At 42.4% G+C, this 21,909-nt stretch overlaps 2 protein-coding genes across 7 annotated transcripts in view; one reads left to right on the forward strand and one right to left on the reverse strand.

The window, feature by feature from the left end:
- MED12L (mediator complex subunit 12L) overlaps positions 1 to 21,909 on the forward strand; it is a 777,103-nt gene that overhangs the window by 425,465 nt on the left and 329,729 nt on the right. The window lies entirely within an intron of this gene.
- P2RY13 (purinergic receptor P2Y13) lies at positions 1,091 to 13,430 on the reverse strand. 2 transcript variants are annotated; one of them, XM_073626007.1, is made up of 3 exons: positions 12,994 to 13,430; positions 9,800 to 9,977; positions 1,091 to 5,566 (listed from the first exon to the last, which is right to left on the reverse strand). In XM_073626007.1, the coding sequence occupies exon 3, from the start codon at positions 5,562 to 5,564 to the stop codon at positions 4,572 to 4,574; it is 993 nt and encodes a 330-aa protein (XP_073482108.1). In that variant the 5' UTR covers positions 5,565 to 5,566; positions 9,800 to 9,977; positions 12,994 to 13,430; the 3' UTR covers positions 1,091 to 4,571. The 2 variants fall into 2 exon arrangements, with proteins under 2 accessions (XP_073482108.1, XP_073482107.1); XM_073626006.1 differs by having other exon boundaries at positions 9,800 to 10,035.

A 21,909-nucleotide genomic window follows, 5' to 3' on the forward strand; every position in this document is an offset into this window, starting at 1 on the left:
TACAGGAAGCATTGGCTTATGCGGCTCTGCCCCCTCCACAGTCATGCTTCCTCTAGCGCCGGCTCCATTCAGAACACTGATGCTCTGGGATGGCGGGTTGGGAACCTGCGATCTGGGCTTGCTGACCCGCCATCCCGGAGCAGGGGATTACGGGCCACATCAGAGGGCTTCGCAGTCCACATATGGCCCATGGGTCAGCAGTTGGGCACCCCTGCCTTAGTCATAAAGCGATCCTTCTGCTTCTTGAATGCCTTTATTTTTGTTTCTTTTTTTGCCACATGGCAATTCACAGTGGGGCTAATGCACCACAACCATGAACCAAGCACTTGGCTCTGTGGGGTGGCCCTAAAAAATGGGTTTGCCACCTATCAACTTGACATGCTACGTTTGTCATTGTGCAAAGCATCGCAGATGCATCATGTGAACAACCCTCTCCAGCGGTATTCTAGAGTTTAGTTGGGATGTTGAGGGGTGGTAATACCATACCGCCCAACATTTTGAGATAAGAATGAGGGACACCTATCAGCAAAAGTGTGCAGGCATAGGACACACCCCTTGCTCCGCCCCCTTAAAGGAAAATTGTATAAAAAAAACAAGATTGGTTAAACACACAAGTGATTTTTTTTTACCACTACTATTCCTTTATATTGGCTTTTGGAATTTACAAATGCAGCAATTTAGAAATCAGATGAAAAGTTTACCATTGGGAAACACCTTTTGATAGATAAAAAGTGCATTTTATATACAACTATATAGATCAGACCAAAATGAGGGACAAATGAGGAGGAAGGGCCATTGCTCCAAATCAGGGACAGTCCCTCAAAATCAGGGACAGTTGGGAGCTATGGGTAATACTGCTGCTCAGTGGCTTGTTTTTACCACCCCAGCTTACTTTGGGAAAGAGACCAAAATGAGAACGTATGCAGCATGTTAATTCCTTCATGTTATTTGCACGTTTTTATGAAATTCATGTTTTCTATTCCACAGGTTGCATTGCAAGGATTGGTTCAATTTACATCAAGCTTATTAGTTTGTTTTATTGGTATTTTGTAAGTAATAGTCAGTTCTGTAAAAGTCAGACAGACATTAGTTGTGAGGTTCCAGGGAAGGTTTATTGAGGAGAGATGAACATGGAATCATAACATATGAACAACACTAAATAAGAAAAATAGTCATTCTTTAGAAATAATCATTTAGTGAATAATCTCATGTGGAAAAGTGACTGTACTACTATAAAATGTATGTGAATTAAACTTTATATATGCATGTGATCCAAACATTATCTGATGATAAAACTATTGTGAGATACAATACTGAACAGGTACAAATACACAGCATAGTGCATTGGCCATTTATAGACACTGATTCCTATTTTATCTTATTCTAGTGGATGGTTCAGCCTAAAAATCGCTTTTAATGCCTGAAATAATGTAAAGCTGTGTTTAGCTGACACGTCCCCATTTATTAGTTGTAGTATATTAATATGCTTTTGATACTGATCTAAACTGTAGCAATGGTTCTGTATGAATTTTTGGCAGCATAGACACCACAAGTATCTTTCACCTACACATTTGTTGCTATACTGAGTTATCTTCTGTAAAGGAAAAGGTATGTCATGTAAGCAGTCTCTATTTACTACAGTAATGTTTCTGTTAACATGATATGCATGTACAGGGATGGCTTTGTAAAAAAAAAAAAAAAAAAGCGTTCATAGTCTTTTGTTCTACCCATTTTGTATATTGTGTAATTGTTCCTTTATGTTGAAGTGCACTGTATACAAAATATAGCATTTTTAAAGACACTGATACATATAAGAATGCCTAAAATACAATTGTAAAGCTGATATCACACTGTTGGGTTATGGCAAATCACTGGGGTACAGCAACCACTTTCCTTAATCGATATCGCTCCCTCATGGGCCCGGAACACTACAGAAAATTGCTTGCTAGCGATTTCAGAGCATCATTCTGCTGGTGCATTCAGCAAAGGGAGCAAGGCCGTGAGGATTTTGTCAGTGGTCTTAGTGATGCTTTCCCTGGCAAGATGTCACCAGCAACAGGATTTCTGCAGAGACATGGCCTGAAAAAAAGACTTGTAAAATTTCTATGATGTAGAATTTAAATATAAGATAATAGGGGTTGTTGTTAGGGTTGCACTGATGTCGTTATCGGTGCCGATACTGAGCATTTGCATAAGTACTCGTAAATGCTCCGATACCTTAAAACCAATACCTTTGTGGTACAATTTGTGCCCATGCACAATGAATGGGCTCGATTTGCATTGCAAACAATTTGCATGTGATTTGAACAGAATTGTGATGCGTGAACCCAGAACACCGTTTGAACACCAAATTCCTGTTCAAATCGCATGCGATTCTTTGCAGTGCAATTTGAGCTTATTAAAGGTATCAGTACTCATATCAGGCAGTACTTGATCGAAAGTATTGGTCCAAAAAAAATATCAGTGTAACCCTAGTTGTTGTTATTCTCTGTGTGTACCAGATAAATGCATATGTCACTTAATATATGACAATATTTCCTAAAGAAGTAATAAGACATATCCCACCTGGTTTACAAAAACACTCACAACCATGTCCTAACAACACCCAATTTTTGAGGTAATCATTGAATGTGGAAGAGTGGAACATTTCTTGAACTGAAGGAAACTTGGTATGTAATGTGTAATAAACCCTAATTAAAGTTGAAGTAAACCCTCCTATTGTTTTCAGCCAAGGAAGCTGCCATCTTGGCGTCTGTATAATCTACAACTGCCATGGTACTGCACATGTGATCAGTTAAAAAACCAGCCATTGGATGGTTTGATAGTTGGGTTGAGAGCACAATCAATGTGAGAGTTACATTTCCAGCACATGCCTGGAATGTAACTGTTTTTTGAAACTGTTAAATTGATGGGTCTACTACCGCTTTAACCACTTTCGGACTGTTTACCGCACATATACTGCGGCAGGGCGGCCCGGCTGTGCAAACCGACGTACCTGTACATCGGTCCATGCATGAGATACAGTGGCCACACACAATCGCAGCACAGAGAGGCAGATAGGGGATCTGCCTATGTAAACAAGGCAGATCCCCATTCTGACAGGGGACAATACTGAGATCTGCTGTTCCTACTGATCAGGAACAGCAATCTCTGTGTTGTCCCAGTAAGCCCATCCCCCACACAGTTAGAACACACCCAGGGACACACAGTTAACCCCTTGATCGCCCCCTAGTGTTAACCCCTTCCCTGCCAGTTTAATTTATAAATTGATCAGTGCATTTTATTTTAGCTCTGATCACTGTAATAATGTCACTGGTCCCCAAAAAGTGTCACTTGGGGTCAGATTTGTCTGCCGCAATGTCGCAGTCCTGCTAAAAATTACAGATTGCCGCCATTACCAGTAAAAGCAATAAAAAACAATAAAAGTCCATACGTCTATGCCATAGTTTGTAGACACTATACCTTTGACGCAAACCAATCAAAATACGCTTATTGCAATTTTTTTTTACCAAAAATAGGTAGAAGAATACATATTGGCCTAAACTGAAGAACAAATTTGTTTTTTTTTTTATATTTTTCTTTTTGTATATGTATTATAGCAGAAGGTAGAAAAAAGAATGTTTTTTTTTTTTCAAAATTGTAGCTCTTTTTTTTTTATAGTGCAAAAAATAAAAACTGCAGAGGTGATCAAATACCACCAAATGAAAGCTCTATTTGTGGGAAAAAAGGACATCAATTTTGTTTGGGTACATTGTCGCACGACTGCGCAGTGGTCAGTTAAAGTGACGCAGTGCTGTATTGCAAAAAACGGCCTGGTCATTAAGGGGGATAAATCCTGCCGGGGCTGAAGTGGTTAAACAGGAGAACCTACAGAAAAAGAGAATTATTTTAGAACATCCTTGTATGTGGAAGTCTCATGATTTTGGTGTTTCATTACTTTAGCTTTGCTTCTCAAATCTTGCTAGCAGATTTTCTGGAATGGAGTACATCTTTTTTTCTATTTATTGGGAAGTTGAGTATATTTGACTATGTGTAAGATAAATACAAAATGATGTATTTATGATTGCACAAAAAGAAAACAGACATAACTATTACACTTAGAAACCACAACTAATTTTTATACCTAAACTACCAGGATGTGCGGAAAACATCCACTGTTCATGGAACAGCGGGTCAGTAATGTAGTCTTAGGCAGCTCTTTCATCTTCCATTGTGCTGCCAGACCACAGAAAACTGCACATGTGCTGCCTTTTTTTCAGAGACAGAAGAAGCCTAATTAGTAGGGGGGTTCCACATTGTGAAGAAAAGGCCACAGATGCCCAGTATATCACAGCCTTCTGCCTTTGATGAGGATAGAAGAGCCACTCGCCTAAGCCATGGATCTTGAGCAAGATTGCCTACTGTTCTGAGGTCTGTGGTGGGTGTATAGGGTTCTGAAGGATGTGGGAAGACGGTTGGACTAAAATGTAATACAAATACGAGGAAAACATGATAGTCATTACCATGCTGTAATATACAACCACTTTTTTTTACATCCTTTATCTCTAAGCCAAATTTAATCTTGTTTTGGCCTACATTGTTGACTCGTTGATAGGTGTTTCCTGGCTTGAGTCTCTTGGACTGCTAAATCCAGGTATGAGTTTTCTAAATGGCTTACAGAGAACTACATAGATGAATGGGTCCATGAATACATTGGTGGCAGCAATCCACAAAGTACTTTCTTTAGTTAGGAATAACTTTCTGGCAATGTTACAATCTGTTATCATTCCACTCTGGCTAAATGTATAGGGTACCCTCGTAAAATGGTAGGGCGCAAAGCACAGGAAAAATACAATTACTACAACAAAAACTTTGGCTTTGGTGTTCTTTCTCATAGCTTTGTCTTTACTGTGAGATTTTACATAAGATTCATAAACCTTTTTGCTTATTATTGTATAAAAAACTGTCATGGAAATTAAAACGGACCAAAAAATCAATTGGCTGATGTAACTGATAGCTTTGTGCCATCCCATGCCCAGTGGAGTCTTGAGGCTAGAACAGCGGTTAACATTTTCAGGTGTTGCTTTTATGTTGTTTAGCAACATGTTAGGCATTGATAGTCCAAATATGACGATCCACACTGACAAAGATATCCTTTTAGCTATACTAAGCCGACCCATGCATCTTCTTTTGTATGGTTGTACAATCTTAAGAAAGCGATCCAATCCTATGAGTCCAAGAAGTATTATATTGACGTACATAGCCGAGTAAAATACTACTGCAGAACAACGGCAGACAAAGACTTTCACCTGCCATGGTGCAATTTCTGAATCTGTAACTATCTTAAAAGGCAGTGCCAGTGTCATAATTATATCAGCGGCCACAGTATTTTTAGAATATACAATAAAAACACTGTTAGTAGGGACTTTGCAAAAAATACAAACAGATAGGCTGTTCATGATAACTCCAAGACAGAACGTAACTGTGTATAGAATGGGGAAGACCACTCGTTCCATTCTGATGCCCCCTGTACAGTTTTTGGACGATGATGAGCTATCAGAAAAGTTGAACATGTCAGAGTCCATGGCTGTAAGAGAATACATTATCATATATTAGAATCACACAATATACATCAGTTTTCAGTGCATTGACTCGCAAGAAAAGTACATTAAGTCATTAAAAAACAAATACATTAAGAACAGCTGAGCAAAAGGCCATGTGCAGAAAATACTTTGTTTTTTCTACATCCATCTCCATACCCTAAAATGGGGCTTGAAATTATAATGACACAATCCAATGTACATACAAATGAGTTGCCACCCTCCAGGAACAAGCAATGCAAAGGTTTACAAAAGTTGCAAAAGTTCCTTGAAGATAGATAGATAGATAGATACATACATACATACGTACATACATACGTACGTACACTATATTACCAAAAGTATTGTGACACCTGCCTTTACACGCACATGAACTTTAATGACATCCCAGTCTTAGTCCGTAGGGTTCAATATTGAGTTGGCCCACCCTTTGCAGCTAAAACAGCTTCAACTCTTCCCCCACCCCAAACTCGTTCATCCATATCTTTATGGACCTTGCTTTGTGCACTTGTGCGCAGTCATGTTGGAACAGGAAGGGGCCATGCCCAAACTGTTCCCACAAAGTTGGGAGCATGACATGTCCAAAATGTCTTGTTACACTGATGCCTTAAGAGTTCCCTTCACTGGAACTGCAAAGGGTAGATAGATAGATAGATAGATAGATAGATAGATAGATAGATAGATAGATAGATAGATAGATAGATAGATAGATAGATAGATAGATAGATAGATAGATAGATAGATAGAGAGATAGATAGATAGATAGATAGGGGGTAACCTTTGTGATACCCGAAACTTGTAGCTCACATTAAATAACTGCAGTCTGACAAAAATAAAAAACCCTTTGTGAAGCTGTACTCTCTGCACAATGCTATATACTCCCCTGACGTGAGCCAAAAATGGTGGGTGAGTTATTGCTTAGTCTGAGGTTTTAATGCCAGTATATTTGCTATAGAGGTTTTTTACTGTGGGTTTTCATATACATAATAAATGACATAATGTACTATCACTTCTTCTTTGGATTTCTGACATGCAGCATTTCAAAATGAGTTAATTGTATATTGTACTGTGTTTCACACTTTAAACACATTCATGACTCAGAAGTCACTTTGTCTTGGATTAGGTGATCTTGATTTGAACAGGGTTCCTACTGTACTACAGTGTTTGCCAAGTGGAAAAATATCCTTCTGATCTATAGTGTACAAGTTGTACACTGCATTACTTGATGATACAGTGGAGTAGATTTGGCCATAGGTGTTTTAATTAGAGTAGAACATCAGGCAAAACCTTTTGTTTTTATCTTTCAAATATAGGGGAGAGAGTTATGCCCCGTACACACGGTCGGATTTTCCGACACACAAAGTTTGAGAGCAGGCTATAAAATTTTCAAAACAAAATCCTTTGTCGGAATTTCCGATTGTGTGTACACAAATCCGACGCACAAAGTGCCACGCATGCTCAGAATAAATAAAGAGATGAAAGCTATTGGCTACTGCCCCGTTTAGAGTCCCGACGTACGTGTTTTACGTCACCGCGTTCTTGTGTGACCGTGTGTATGCAAGACAAGTTTGAGCCAACATCCGTCTGAAAAAATCCTAGGATTTGTCGGAATGTCCGATCAATGTCCGACCATGTGTACGGGGCATTAGTACCACTACATGGTTTTTAATGCTATCTGTAAGCCCAGCGATACGATTTCCCAAACCTTGTGGCCTCTCTGCTATATATCACTGGGTAGGAATTATGGCAATTCTTTTCAGTTGGGCTCAAGATAGACAAAAATATTCTAACTTAGTAGAATTGGGAAGAGTTAGGGCCTATGTCAGGTGTTTTTTTTGTCTTTGTCTTCCAATTAAGCTTGCCATACATGGATTTATTGTTTTCACATATTATTGATCATTAATTACATAAATGGTACATTTGTTGTCGATCAATGATCAATGTAAATGCACTGTCAGTTTTTTCAAACCACTTATAATCGATTTCCCTACTAATGTAAAGAAAATAATTTAATTACACAACAAAATTCCAACATGATGGATCTTTCTTTTGGCATAAACTTTGCATTTCGAGAATCGAAATGTGCCCACTAACGTTTCTAAAGGTGAATGATTAGGCTTATGGAAAGATTTTCTATCCATGTATGGCCAGCTTTACAGTGGTACCCATTTCTTGTCTAGGTGTCACCAAGCAGCAAGTGAGGAATAATTATCTAACAGGGACACAGAAAGTGCTAAATATCTGGCAATCATTTCTAAACCTGCTCAGTTCTAACTAAAAAAAGAAATTTGGGCTGATGTCCCACTTAAAGAACCTGAAAAGTAAACTTGTTATTTGCCACTCTGAAATCTTGTGTCTATCACTTTCCTTGCTTGTCAATCTTACCTGTGAAGTTGAAAAAATGGCGATATGGTGTGAGAAAAAAGTCCACCTTGTACAGTCAAGGTGTTAAAATGGATCCGTATTTAAATAACATAAAGCTATGTTAGCAGCTTTACTGGACAAATGAAAAAGTAATAGACGGGCTGAAATACATATTGTACTTTATTCGAAAAATACTTTTTTATATATTGTATCTGACCATCACTGAAGGTGGCCTTAAGGCCCCTTTCACACTGACGGACTGATCGGGCCTGCCTGTCAGTTTTTCCGGTGGACCCAATTGGACCATCCATTACTCTCTATGGAGCGGCAGATGTCAATGGACATGTGTGAATTGACACCCTCCGACATCCGATCCTATCCGCTAAAAACACACAGATGGGGATCCATGCCCCATCTATCTGGTGAATCAGATCAGATGACAGTGGGATGGAAACGGACAGGCGGTCTATTTTCATCCAACAGCCCATAGAGGACAGCCAGCTGTGTCTGCTCTGCATCAGCGGACCCCACATCCAATCACTGGCTAAATTTTGCCACCTTAAAGGGGTTGTAATCCCTCGTTTTTTGTTTTTTTTAAAAAAACAAACATGTCATACTTACCTCCACTGTGCAGTTCGCTTTGCACAGAGTGGCCCCAATCCGCCTCTTCTGGGGTCCCCCGGTGGCACTGGTGGCTCCTCCCCACACCGAGTGCCCACATTGGATTAAGGTGAAAAACCATGAGGGTTTACAACCCCTTTAACCTCCGCAACATTTCCAGAATTTGCCCCTTCCTGAATAACGACACCACTTCTTGGTTATTTCCTGCCTTGATTACTGCAACTCCCTCTTCACTGACCTACCTTTACACAGGCTATCCCCCTTCAGTCTATTATGAATGCTACTGCTACACCTTACTAACCGATCCATGACTGCTGCCCCTCTGTGCCAATCTCTTCACTGGCTTCCACTAGCCCAACGTATACAATTCTAAATGCTAACCACAATGTACAAAGCTATCCACAACTCCCTGAGCTACATCACCAACCTCATCTGCAGATATCACCTAAATCATCTGCTCTGATCCTTCCAAGACCTCCTGCTCTCTAGCTCCCTTGTTACCTCCTCCCATATTTGCCTCGAGGACTTCTCCAGAGCCTCTCCCATCCTCTGGTACTCCATACCCCAGTATGTCAGGTCAGCTCCTACCCTGTCCGCCTTGAGGCAATCCTCAAAAACTCACTTATTCAGGGAAGCCTACCCCACCTCCATCTAAGTAGTGTACCTGTCAGATCATCCCTCACAGCTATAACCTTTTGTACTACCTCCCCACCCCCTCTTCAGATTGTAAGCTCCATGAGCAGAGCCCTCTTATTCCTTCTGTATTGAACTGTATTGTAATTGTACTGTCCCCCTTTGTATTGTAAAGCATTGCGTAAACTGTTGGCGCTAGATAAATCCATAATAATAGTAATTATAATGTCCTAATGATTTATGTAAATCAGTCTATTTGCCTTAGTAAATTAAACCCAATGTCTTCATTTTTTTTCTTGAGATTCATTTTACCAATCACTTTGAAAATACATATCACTTTATTTCTATAAAAATCTTTTTAATAGTTAGGGATCTGTCATTTTGTAACAGCCAACAACCAGAATCCCTTGTTTTACATATTAGAGCTCTGGGGCATATCTCTGACATGTTGCACATCCATAGCCCTATTGCTTCGTTTACTGCTTTGGGTATTGTCAGTTTTGCTTCAGGCTACAGGAAAACCAGAAAGAAAAGTACAACAGTAATAAAAAGATGAAGAGGAATAGAAGGGAGGGCAATACACAATCAAAGAATTTTCTTACCAGCTGTTTTTCCTTTATAGTGTTCCCAAGTTCACTTTCTCCTTTTTTCTGCTCTGATAATGATTCCTATCAGTAAAGTAGATCAGCTTCTTCCATTCTATTTGCTGAATGTGGTATATTCCATCTCTTGGTATCTTTGAAAATGATGCCGTCTTGGTGGTTCTATCTGTACATCAAACTGGATATTACAGCAATGATTGTGTTGTTAGAATAATTTCCAGTATTGAATCCTCGTACTGTGCAACCAAAAAATGGTAGGAAGTGTGGTAAGACTTGACTACAGGACATTTACATTGCAGACCAGAATCTTAAAACCAGATTATTATTCAGGGTCATGTGGGGTAATTAGCACGATGGGGATTGATGGAATCTATCATTTTAGCACTTAATACACACTAAGCTACAAAGTAACATAATAGAAGAAATGTTCTTATCTCCTGGGTTGAGCCATACCATTAATGATAGTCTGTCACTAATGGAAACATCAATTTTTTAAAAAGCTTGCTGTTTGAAGTTTCACTTTCCTGAGATCACTTAGAGGACCACAAAAGAAATGCATTTTGGGATGTTTTATTTTTCATTTACTTGAATGCAAAAGTGTAGTGTACTTTGCAAGCCTAGCTTCATGTAATGGAATCAGATATTCTATGCGCACAGTATTGTGCTGAAACAATGTGAGACTTGATTATGTTACTATATCTGCCCTTTTTATCTTTACCACCGTAAGCAATGGTACAAACTTCATGTCATTAAGCTGGTCATTTACCATGCAACATTCGCTCCATCAGAGGCCATGTCACCACCCTCCCACTTAACATTTTTATTTATTTATTTCAGGTACTTATATATAGCGCCGTCAATTTTACGCAGCGCTTTACATATACATTGTACATTCACATCAGTCCCTACCCTCAAGGAGCTTACAATCTAAGGTCTCTAACTCACATTCATATATATACATACTAGGGACAATTTAGACAGAAGCCAATTAACCTACCAGCATGTCTTTGGAGTGTGGGAGGAAGACGGAGTATCCAGAGGAAATCCACACAGGCACAGGGAGAACATGCAAACTCCAGGCAGGTAGTTGTGGTTGGGATTCGAACCAGTGACCCTTCTTACTGCTAGGTGAAAGTGCTATCCACTACACCACTGTGCCGCCCATCCTTTGATTGAAAATTTGAAGGAGCCAGATGGAGCATTTTCAGCTGAACAGTGGCTGCATTCAGTCAGATGTAACTGCTGTAACTGCTGTATGGATATTATGACAGCCATGGGTGCCAGCCATCAGAATACAATAAAGCCCCCTGCACATGGGTGCCCCCCTAAACGGAATCAGGTTGCTCAATGGGGGATCCCTGCTGAGCAGGCGGATGACAGGTCCGTGCCCACTACATTATGCAGAGCAGACACGGACACGGTCCCGCTCTTCTCTATGGGACAATCGGATGGAAACAGACTGCTTGCCATTTCCATCCGATGCCATCCAAACCCACGGACGGATGGGGAATAGGTCCCCCATCCGTCTATGTTTGGCAGACAGGATCGGATTGGATGGTGGCGGGTGTCAGCAGACATGTGTCCGCTGACATCCGCCGCTCCATAGAAGAGACTGGAGGGTCCGATCAGGTCCACCTGAAAAACTGACAGGTTGGTGCTGATCATGAAGCCTGTGTGAAACAAGCCTAACTGTAAAGAAAGATTTGTCCATCTGCACTCTATAGCTGAATGAAGAAAAGCTGTGTATGGCCAGCTTTAGACAGGAAGTGTTCTAGTATTTGACTTATTGGGGTTGATTTTAAAAGCAAATAGACTGTTCACTTTAGCTTAATTGGCCATATACTGCTTGAATTTTGTCCAATTGCTGCTGAATCGGGTGAAGTTTGAGCTGTGGGTGGTCCCGTAGGTCCACAAATTCTCAGTGAACAGCAATTGCATCCAATCAGATTGCTTGTGATTAGGAATTCTTTGCAAAGAGAATTTTCACCACATTCACTAAGCTAAGTGACAATTCACTTTCAAAAATTGAACATGCCCTACTAATTTAGTAAATCAATTTAATAAATAAATGAATGCATGGACCTTTACTGATGAAGCAGAGGGAAGTGAAAGTTGTGTGTACAACACATGAGAGGTTCATTGGCAGTTCATAGAACAAATATGCAATGGAAATCGTGGTAACCAGTAACAACTGTATTCTAGTTGAGAACTATATTTTCAGCGAAAGATGATCTATTAGTTGCTATGGGATAAATGCCTACAAATTTCAATCTAAAAAATTGCTTATAATTCTACAGCTGCTTGGTGTTTTTGCGCCATCCACTTACATTACGATGCTTTTGTGTTAACAGAAAAAAAGTAACAGTGAATCTGTACTGGGGGAAATAAAGGGGCTGCCATTTCCTACCTCCTTCTAATATCCCATCATATTAAAAAGTGATTAATTAAATGTATTTATTTTTGTGGTTTGTCGTGTAGTCCAAACACCAGACACTTGGGAAAAAAAAAATAAATGTGGAGGGTGAATAGAAATTTGTCTTTAGCTGACCGATTTCTAGTGGAGGGGTAGTTAGAAAATTGATTCCAATTCTCAACTGGCTGTTACAAAAATAAATCCTAAATTCTGACTGTTTGTGTGACCACCACACCAACTGTTCTGTGCATTAGACCCTATAATTGGAAGGAAAGCAAACAGAACAAAGATAAGTGTGATAACTGGAACATTACCAACATTACCAATTACCACAAAATGAATATTCTATTTTTGGATGGATGCCAGTGGGCTGGTCATTACTGTTATCTAATTTTCTCATCACAGCAATGAAGTTTCTCTATGGATTGAGCCTTTTTCTTAAAGTTTAGTGTAAAAAAAGACTCCGGTGATGAGAATAAAATAAGACTCCGGTGATGAGAATAAAATAAGACTCCGGTGATGAGAATAAAATAAGACTCCGGTGATGAGAATAAAATAAGACTCCGGTGATGAGAATAAAAAAAGACTCCGGTGATGAGAATAAAATAAGACTCCGGTGATGAGGATATATAATCCCCCAGACCCCCTATCCTCTACCGAGGCAATTAGATGAATTGAAAAGAATCAAGTGAGTGACGCTATCCCCCTGACCCTCATTTAAGATCCAGCCAATCTGAACATATAGTACAATGCATATAATTGGCATAAAGAATCTACATACCTCTTCACCATTATCCTCACATATGCTGGTGCCAGATAGCACATTGCTGCCAGACAACGAAGGATTGTACACTGGTTTGTTCTCTTTGTTTTCATATTACTTCACTGGTAAACTTCTCCATTCTCAGCTTCCTTTTTTTCCACGTACAGTATAATCCTCATCATAGTTAATGAGTTTGTTAAGTAATTTGTATAGTTATTAAAATGACTTCTTTCATATCACATTTGTGGGCGAACAGAAATATTTCCAATGTGATAAAAGATTATTGTTTTCCAGTGTATGTGTATCAATATGAATAACGTCATTGTTTTTGCATAAAATCAGCAACCAATATGCAGAACTGGTGTCATGGAGAGGGATTATAAGGCAATGGGGTTGAGTTACTAAAGGTAAATAGACTGTACTCTTTGCAAGTGCGGTTGCACTCATTTTCTCTTAGTGAATGCAGGGAAGCTCTGCTGATTTCCATCATCCAATCATGTACAAGCAGTAATGCTGTTTTATTTTCCTTGCACCTGATTGGGTGATCTTTACCAAGTGAAGCTTCACCACACTCAGCTCTGGGGGAAATCAGCGCATCTATTTAAAGTCTATTTGCATTTAGTAAACCAACCACAGTGACTCCCCACAATTATTTCTGTCCTACCCCTGCTTCATTTATTTCAAAAATAATTTTCTATACAATTTGCTCAATAACATTGGCATCATTCACATTGCAATGTGATGTACACTCTCCTTTCTATCTACTAACAATTATTTGGTACCAGGACTGCCTGTTGCCTTCCTGTAGGGAGATATGTCTGAGCCTGGATGCAGCTGACTGTTTAGGCTCAGACATTCATCCAAAACCAGAGATATACTCTCTGTATTTGGCTACATGCAAACAGCAGTGGGCGCTGTCAGCCCGCCTTTTGTTTAACCTCCCTGGATTTATGATTATGTCAGATTTTTGATGCTGAAAGCGGTACAATTATTTTGCATTGAAATTTGGCGTTTTATATTGTAGGCCTGTAATTCTTAGGAATAACACACTTAAATCTGTCCAAACAAGAGTCTAGTACACATCTCGGGTATGATAAAGTTTGAAACACGAAATCATAAATTATAAAATAATAAATAACTATAAATAATTATACCAAATAATAATATAATAATAATAAAAAATATTCAATAATGTAATCAAATCAAAAACACTGAAATTTGCTCAGTTGCAGAATTGTCACTCATTACTTTTCAGTGTTTAATGAAGAATTTCCCCACAAATCACTATCGCTCAATTCTGCAAGTGATTCTAGTTTATTATCGCTGTTTTCTAGCTGGTCTAAAACCCCTTTTGATGTAAAGGGACAGTTTTGGTTGCTATGGACAATCTCCAGTTTCCAGGCAGAAAGAACAGTATATATAATATAAAACTGCATGCAGGGCACTGGACAAACCAATAGGGACAAAAGGGAAGTGAAATAATTTCATACAGTAATGTAATCTGTAAGATTACAGTATACTGTATGTATTGTGTGTGTTTCACTTTTTGAATTTGGCACCGTTCTACGTTCCCGTGCGTCGCAACGCTTGCAGAGAACAGAGCTTGGCTCCGTGATGAATCAAGCGGAGGACGAGCCGCTCACACTGCGGGGAGACATCGCAGGATCCTGGGGACAAGGTAAGTAAGCTCTTCTTGGATCCTATGATGAGATCCCGAGTGTGGCTCGGGGTTACCGCTTTTGGTTCTGAAATTCCACCTCGAGCCAGACTTGGGAATACCGCCAGGGAGGTTAACCACTTGCTGACCACCCGCCGTAGTTATACTTGAGGCAAGGTGGCTCAGCTGCGTGAATCGCTGTACCCGCATGTTGGTTAATGCACTAGCTTCTGAGTGCGGCGCGTGCCAATTGGTCAACCAGGTAGCCAGCATGTCTGGCGGACTCGATGTCCGCCGGCCTCCCACGATCATTCCCCGCAGAGACAGAACGGGGATCTGCTGAAGTAAACAAGGCAGATCTCCATTCTAACAGGGGACCACACAGAGAGCTTGTCTTTCTGTAATGCAGGAAGACAGATCTCTGTGTATCCCAGGCAGCCCATCCCCCATATAGTTAGTAAACACACCCAGGGAACACAGTTAGCCACTTGATTGCCCCTGATGTTAACCCCTTCCCTGCCAGTGTCAATAGTATAATGTCTGTACATATTTTTAACACTGATCACTGTAATAATGTCACTGGTTCCCAAAAAAGTGTAAAAAATGGCAGTTTGGTGTCCGATCCGTCCACTGCAATGTCGCAGCCCTGCTAAAAATCACTGATCGCCGCTATTACTAGTAAAAAATAAATAAATAAAAAAAAATGCCATAAATCTATCCTCTATAACTTTTGCGCAAAGCAATCAATATACACTTATTGAGGTTTTTTTAACCAAAAATATGTAGCAGAATACATATTGGCCTAAATTGATGAAGAAATTAGATTTTATAAAAAAAAAAATTATTGGGTATGTTTTATAGCAGAAAATGAAAATGAAAAAAAAAATATTTTTTTAAATTGACAGTCTTCTTTTGTTTAAAGCACAAAAAATAAAAACAGCAGAGGTGATCAAATACCACCAAAATAAAGCTTTATTTGTGGCAAAAAAAAGGACATCCATTTTATTTGGGTACAGCGTCGCGTGACCACGCAATTGTCAGTTAAAACGCAGTGCCGTATCACAAAAAATTACCTGGTCATTAAGGGGGTGAAACCTTCTGGGGCTGAAGTGGTTAAATATGCTGAAGGGGCCGGTGCTAATCATGTGCCCCAGCCATTCCAGCTGAAAGTATATGCTGATTCTTGCCGATGCAATCTGTTGGCTGAAGGTAACCGTCCATGTAAATGTGGTCCAATCTTCTTCAGAATACATCACTCCCTTACTAAAATCAAGACTATAACACAGTGGGGGGATTTACTAAAACTGGAGCACACAGACTCTGGTGCAGCTCTGTATAGAAATCAATTAGCTTCTAGGTTTTATTGTCAAAGCTAAATTGAAAAGGCTGAAGTTAGAAGCTAATTGGTTACGATGCAGAGCTGCACCAGATGATGTGTGCTCCAGTTCCAGTAAATCCCCCCATTGTACCTTAAGGTGGTTGTAAAGCTTAAACATTTTTTACCCTAATGAATTCCCTCATTAAAGTGGTTGTAAAGGCAGAAGGTTTTTTTTTATCTTAATGCATTCTGTGCATTAAGATAAAAAGCTTTCTGTGTGCATCAGCCACCCCAGCACCCCTCTAATTCTTATCTGAGGTCCTAGATCCGGTTATTTTGCAGGAGTGTGTAGGCTGCTCAGGACTTCCCCCCTATTTGGCTGAGACAGCAGCATGGCGCCATTGGCTGCCGCTGCTGTCAAAGTCAGTGAGCCAATGAGGAGAGAGACGGGGCAGGGCCAAGCCTCCCCTCCATGCAATTGCACTTCATTTGCCATATTCGGTTGCCACCTGTCCGGGATTCACCCGGACAGTCCCGTTTTTACATCCTCTGCCCAGGTTTCTCACTGCCTGACACTCGGGCACCAGTCACAAAGGGCACCCCCAAAAACTCATCCAACACCCCCACAGCAACCCCATAAAAGCCTAATTAGAATCTTGCTTCCATAACATGTATCAGATGTTCACCTATCTTCACATATTTGTAATTGTCAGGATGGAAACAGCCCTAATTACAAGGGACTTGTTTCTCTCCGTGGAGGGATACAGAACCTCCGGGCAGCATTTTCCGATGCTTTGCTTCTAGTTTTGGCTACTGGAGCCCTCTCAGGACTCTTCACTCTGACAGACCAATGTATTGGAGAGGAGCTGTGAGTGTGTGTGGGCGGGCAGGGGAGGGATCTGAACGGAGTGTGAGGGGACAGCAGGACACAAAGGGGAGGAGAGAAGCTGGCTGCCCATTACTAGGCTACATATGTATGTATTCATCTCACAGTATGTTGTGGTTGTGTCTAGTGTATTTATACCTGCTTGTGTGTATCTGTGCGTATGCATGTATCTGTATATATCTGAGTGTGTATGCATGTATCTGTATATATCTGAGTGTGTATGCCTGTATCTGTATATATCTGAGTGTGTATGCATGTATCTGGCTATGGCGTCCGCCCCTTAAGTACCCTCTCCCAGAAGGCACAGCGGTCGACCACCCTCACTGAGCTGCTTCTGAGAAAGTAGGACACCTAATCCACCTCAGCCTGTTGCTCTTCAAACACTGGCCTGTGTGGAACTGCACGCAACACAGCCAATGCTGGAACAGAAGCTAATTTAGCCACAGATTAAATCTGAACTGTATAGAACAGATAACCCCCTAAATTTACATGCAAGCGCCTGGTCAACAGGAGCAGGGCGCTACATGTACATTACACACATCTGCACTATATACACTGTATTGTACATTACACACACCTGCACTATATACCCTGTATTGTACATTACACACATCTGCACTATATACACTGTATTGTACTTTACACACATCTGCACTATATACACTCAGTCAGAGTCAGGTGATCAGAGTCATGCTGTCAGTGTCAGTGTTGTCAGACTAGAGCAGACTACAGTCGTGTGTGCTAGAAGCACCGGCCATCCGGCCATCCAGGATTCTTCTAGGCTCCCCAGCTCCCCAGCGGATTCTTAGCTGACTGACCGGGTTCCCCAGCAGCCCCTAGCAACATCCAGGAACGGTTGCGGCTCACCTCGGCCCCCACTCTTCATCACGCCGGCCGCCACCGCCGCCGCTGCCTCGGCTCCCCAGCGGATTCTTAGCCATCCGACCGGGTCCCCCAGCAGCCCCCAGCAGCCCTAGCAACATTCAGGAACGGTAGCGGATCAACCCGGCCCCCCCTCCATCGTGCCGGCCGCTACCGCCGCCGCTGCCTCTGGACGTCTGTCCAGCCCTCCAGCCTCCAGGCCAGGACACACCGCGGCTCCGGCCTAGCACGCCGCCCTAGCCCGGCCTGGTTGTCTTCCTCCCCTGCTCACCCCTGCCTCCACCCGATCAGCAGCCATTCCTCTCCTTACCCTAGCCACCAGCGCTGACGCGATTGTTGTCGCATCAGGGATCATCACCTCTGGATAGACCGCGGCTCGGGCCTAGTCCGGCGGCCATCTTGGGACACCCAGACGCGGCTGCAGCACTCCCCAGCTACCCGGAGCGCTCCTCGCACTCCACAGAAGGACCCACCGGGACCCCGGTCCCCCTCACCCCCTCCCAGACCCCTACCCTTCAGTGCTCCTCCACAGCATTGATCCTACCACGGCTCGGGCCTAGTCCGGCGGCCATCTTGGTATTCCCAGTTGCGCCGTAGCTCCCTACCGGCCGCCCGGAGCCCTTCCCCCACCCACCGGTGCACCGCCACAGCCGCTGTCTAGTCACCTCATCCCTAGCTGCTAGACTCGGGGGACAGACCGTGGCTGTGGCCTAGCTCCGGCCCACCTCCTCAGCTCACCCCTCTCTCTACGCGGGCAGCGTGCCATTCATACCCCTAACACCACCTCCCACACACCGGACCTCACCGCAGAGCACGGGGTGATACTGAGAGCAGGACAATCCTCAGCGCAGGCCTTGCACCGGCGTTCATCTTGATCCTTCCAGACGTGGCGCAATACCAGTAAGTACTAGCCTAGGTCAACCCTAGTGCCCGCTCTTGGCCCGACATCCACCCCACTCCCCTCTCTCATCACCGACCAACCCGGGTAAGGTAAGTTCGCGGGGCCCCTCCAGCAGTTGATCCAGGGACCTCCGATCACCTCCGGGGATCAGGAAGGAATTTTTTCTTCTGCTGTAGCAATTGCCTAGCTCAGCTAGGGGTTTTACGCCTTCCTCTGGATCAACAGGTGAGCAGTAGGCCCGCGTGGCCCCCCTCCACCACCACAGGCCCATTCGCACTATCATCTACGCCACCCTGAAGCAGCGGCATTCTTTAGACCATCATCTTCTCAGCAACAGAAGCAGCGGCACCCTTCAGGACCACCAATTCCTAAACAACCTCACCATCGCCATTTCAGTATCATCACCGAATCATCCTACCATCAGCAATTTTCTCGCCATGTGCAACTTCAAGTACTCAGCAGACGCTCTCCACAAGCTAAGAAATACCACCTCAACATTAACAACTTCCGTTCATAAAATACTACAGAAAGAACAACTTCTAAGGACCAACCTACAATCAACCATCAAATATAGGAAGACAACAATTCAACCACAACAATTAGCATGCGCACTGATCAACACCAGATCTGCAGTCAAGCACAGACTGGAGGTACACGACTTCATCACCCAAAACAACATAGATTGCCTCTTCATTACGGAAAGTTGGCTAACACCCGACTGCAACGCCATCCTAACCGAATTAGTACCTGAGAACTACAGGATCCTAACGGAGCACAGAACACGAAAAAAAGGAGGAGGCCTAGCAGTGATCTTCAAATCTCACCTCGCGCTCACCAAACCAACTGTACAGAATTCAGTGCCTTTCATGGAGACACTCACCCTACATCTTCAAACAACACCCCAAGACACTATCCACATACTTCTATATTACAGACCACCAGGACCGAAGACCAATCTCCTTACACCCCTCACAGAACTCATGTCAACGCACACCCTGAAAGCCAAAAACTTTTTGGCACTTGGAGATTTCAACCTCTGGGCAAACTCCACCCAAGACCCTATCACCACCACCTGCATTAACCAACTGAAAGAATTAGGTCTTCAGCAACTGATAAATGCTCCTACACATGGTTCAGGACACATTCTGGACCTCATCTTCAAACAAAATATGGACGTCAACATATTCGACAACCTACCGCTACCATGGACGGATCACCACGCTATCAAATTTGAAATTGCCACCAACACCACTCTCCAAAAACGGAAACAGGCAAATACAACACACTGGACAAGATCTCAGAAGAAACTACACTCCAAATTCTTCAAAACCACATTATCAAACAAAATAGCAATGCTAAACTTTAACCACTCAACGGAACAAACACTCAACTCCTTAAACAAGGCATTACTACAAACAGCGGACTCAGTGGCTCCAAAACGTAGAACACACAACCGCAAAATAAACTCTGGATGGTTTAATGGCACTCTTACTTTACTAAAGCAGGAATGCAGAAGAGCTGAAAGAGCCTGGAGAAGAAACTCCACAAAGGAAAACCACACAAACTACAAAACACTCACAGATAAATATCACAAAGCAATCTTCAAAGCAAAAAAGGAACACTTCTCAAACACCATCTCAACAGCCTTAAACCGCCCTCGGGAACTCTTCAAAATAGTCACTAAGACTATGAACCCTACCTGCCTAGAGCCCCCAGGAAACGAATCCCAAGAATTCTGCAATGAGTTATCAGATTTTTTTATCGACAAAATCGACAACATCTGGAAAACAATTCAACAGAAAAAAACAACCAACCTCATCCAACTAAAGCAAAAAGAAAAAATCGATACGATCATCACACAAGCACCGAATTTTTTCGCTGATCCCAATCACCACTGACACCACCAAAAACATCATCAGAAGCCTCAGAGACAGCACATCACCAAACGACATCATTCCCACAAAACTCCTGAAAGAATGTTCCGACATCTTGGCTCCTACTATAACACACCTCATAAACCAGTCATTCAAAGAAAGGACTGTCCCAACTGCCCTCAAACATGGCATCGTCAAACCCCTCCTAAAGAAACCCAACCTCGACCCTAAGGACCCTAACCATCGCAGACCGATAACAAGCCTCAACACCATCTCCAAGATTATGGAGAAAGCAGTAGTACAACAGCTACAACACCACCTGGACACACACAATCTCCTGGATCCTCTGCAATCAGGCTTCCACCCAGGCCATGGAACAGAAACGGCACTCCTCAAAATATGGGACGACGCCCTCGAAGCAGCTGATGATGGAGAATCATGTCTCCTGGTACTGTTGGACCTCAGTGCAGCGTTCGATACAGTGGACCACAATACTCTACTCATCCGCCTCACAGAAGTAGCAGGAGTCACAGGTTCAGATCTACAATGGTTCGCATCCTTCTTAGGGAATCGCTCTCAGACAGTGAAACTAGGAGAATTCTACTCTGAAACCCGTGCAATCTCTTGTGGAGTCCCTCAAGGTTCACCCTTGTCACCAGTGCTCTTCAACATCTACATCCGCCCACTCCTCAAAATCATCAGAAAATCGGACCTCTGCTTCCACTCATGCGCTGATGATACCCAACTCTACCTCCGCATCACCGGAGAAAAAGACCACCTTCAGCAACTAGAAAAATGCCTCACTCTGATAGACGACTGGATGACTACTAGCTCTCTCAAACTCAACGGATCAAAAACAGAGCTTCTTCTCCTACACGGAAACCAAAATTCGAAAAACTAAGACCCCATGGACACCTCCCACCATCTTTGGACAGACCATCTCGCCAAGCACCAAAGCCAAGAGTCTCTGAGTCATTTTTAACTCAGAAATGTCAATGGATGCACAAATAGGATCAGTAGTCAGCGGATCTCACCATCTCCTCCGCCTGCTACGTAGACTCATCCCATTCGTGCCAGAAGAGGACAAAGCAGCAGTATTTGGAACACTCATCAATTCCAGACTCGACTACACAAACTCCCTCTACATAGGACTACCCCAATATCAGCTTGCGCGCTTACAACTCATCCAAAACATGGCAGCAAGACTGTTAACAGGAAAAAAACCCTGGGAATCCATCTCCCCTTCCCTGAGGAGCCTACATTGGCTAACCGTAAAGAATCGGATCACTTTCAAGACCCTCTGCCTCACCCACAAATGTATACACGGAAACGCTCCTCAATACCTATGCGAGAAAATAAAACGCTACACACCCAATCGCAGTCTTCGATCTTCTAACCATAACCTCCTCCTTATTC

This window comes from Aquarana catesbeiana, linkage group LG04 (assembly GCF_042186555.1).
Source record: "Aquarana catesbeiana isolate 2022-GZ linkage group LG04, ASM4218655v1, whole genome shotgun sequence".
Lineage (NCBI taxonomy): Eukaryota > Metazoa > Chordata > Amphibia > Anura > Ranidae > Aquarana > Aquarana catesbeiana.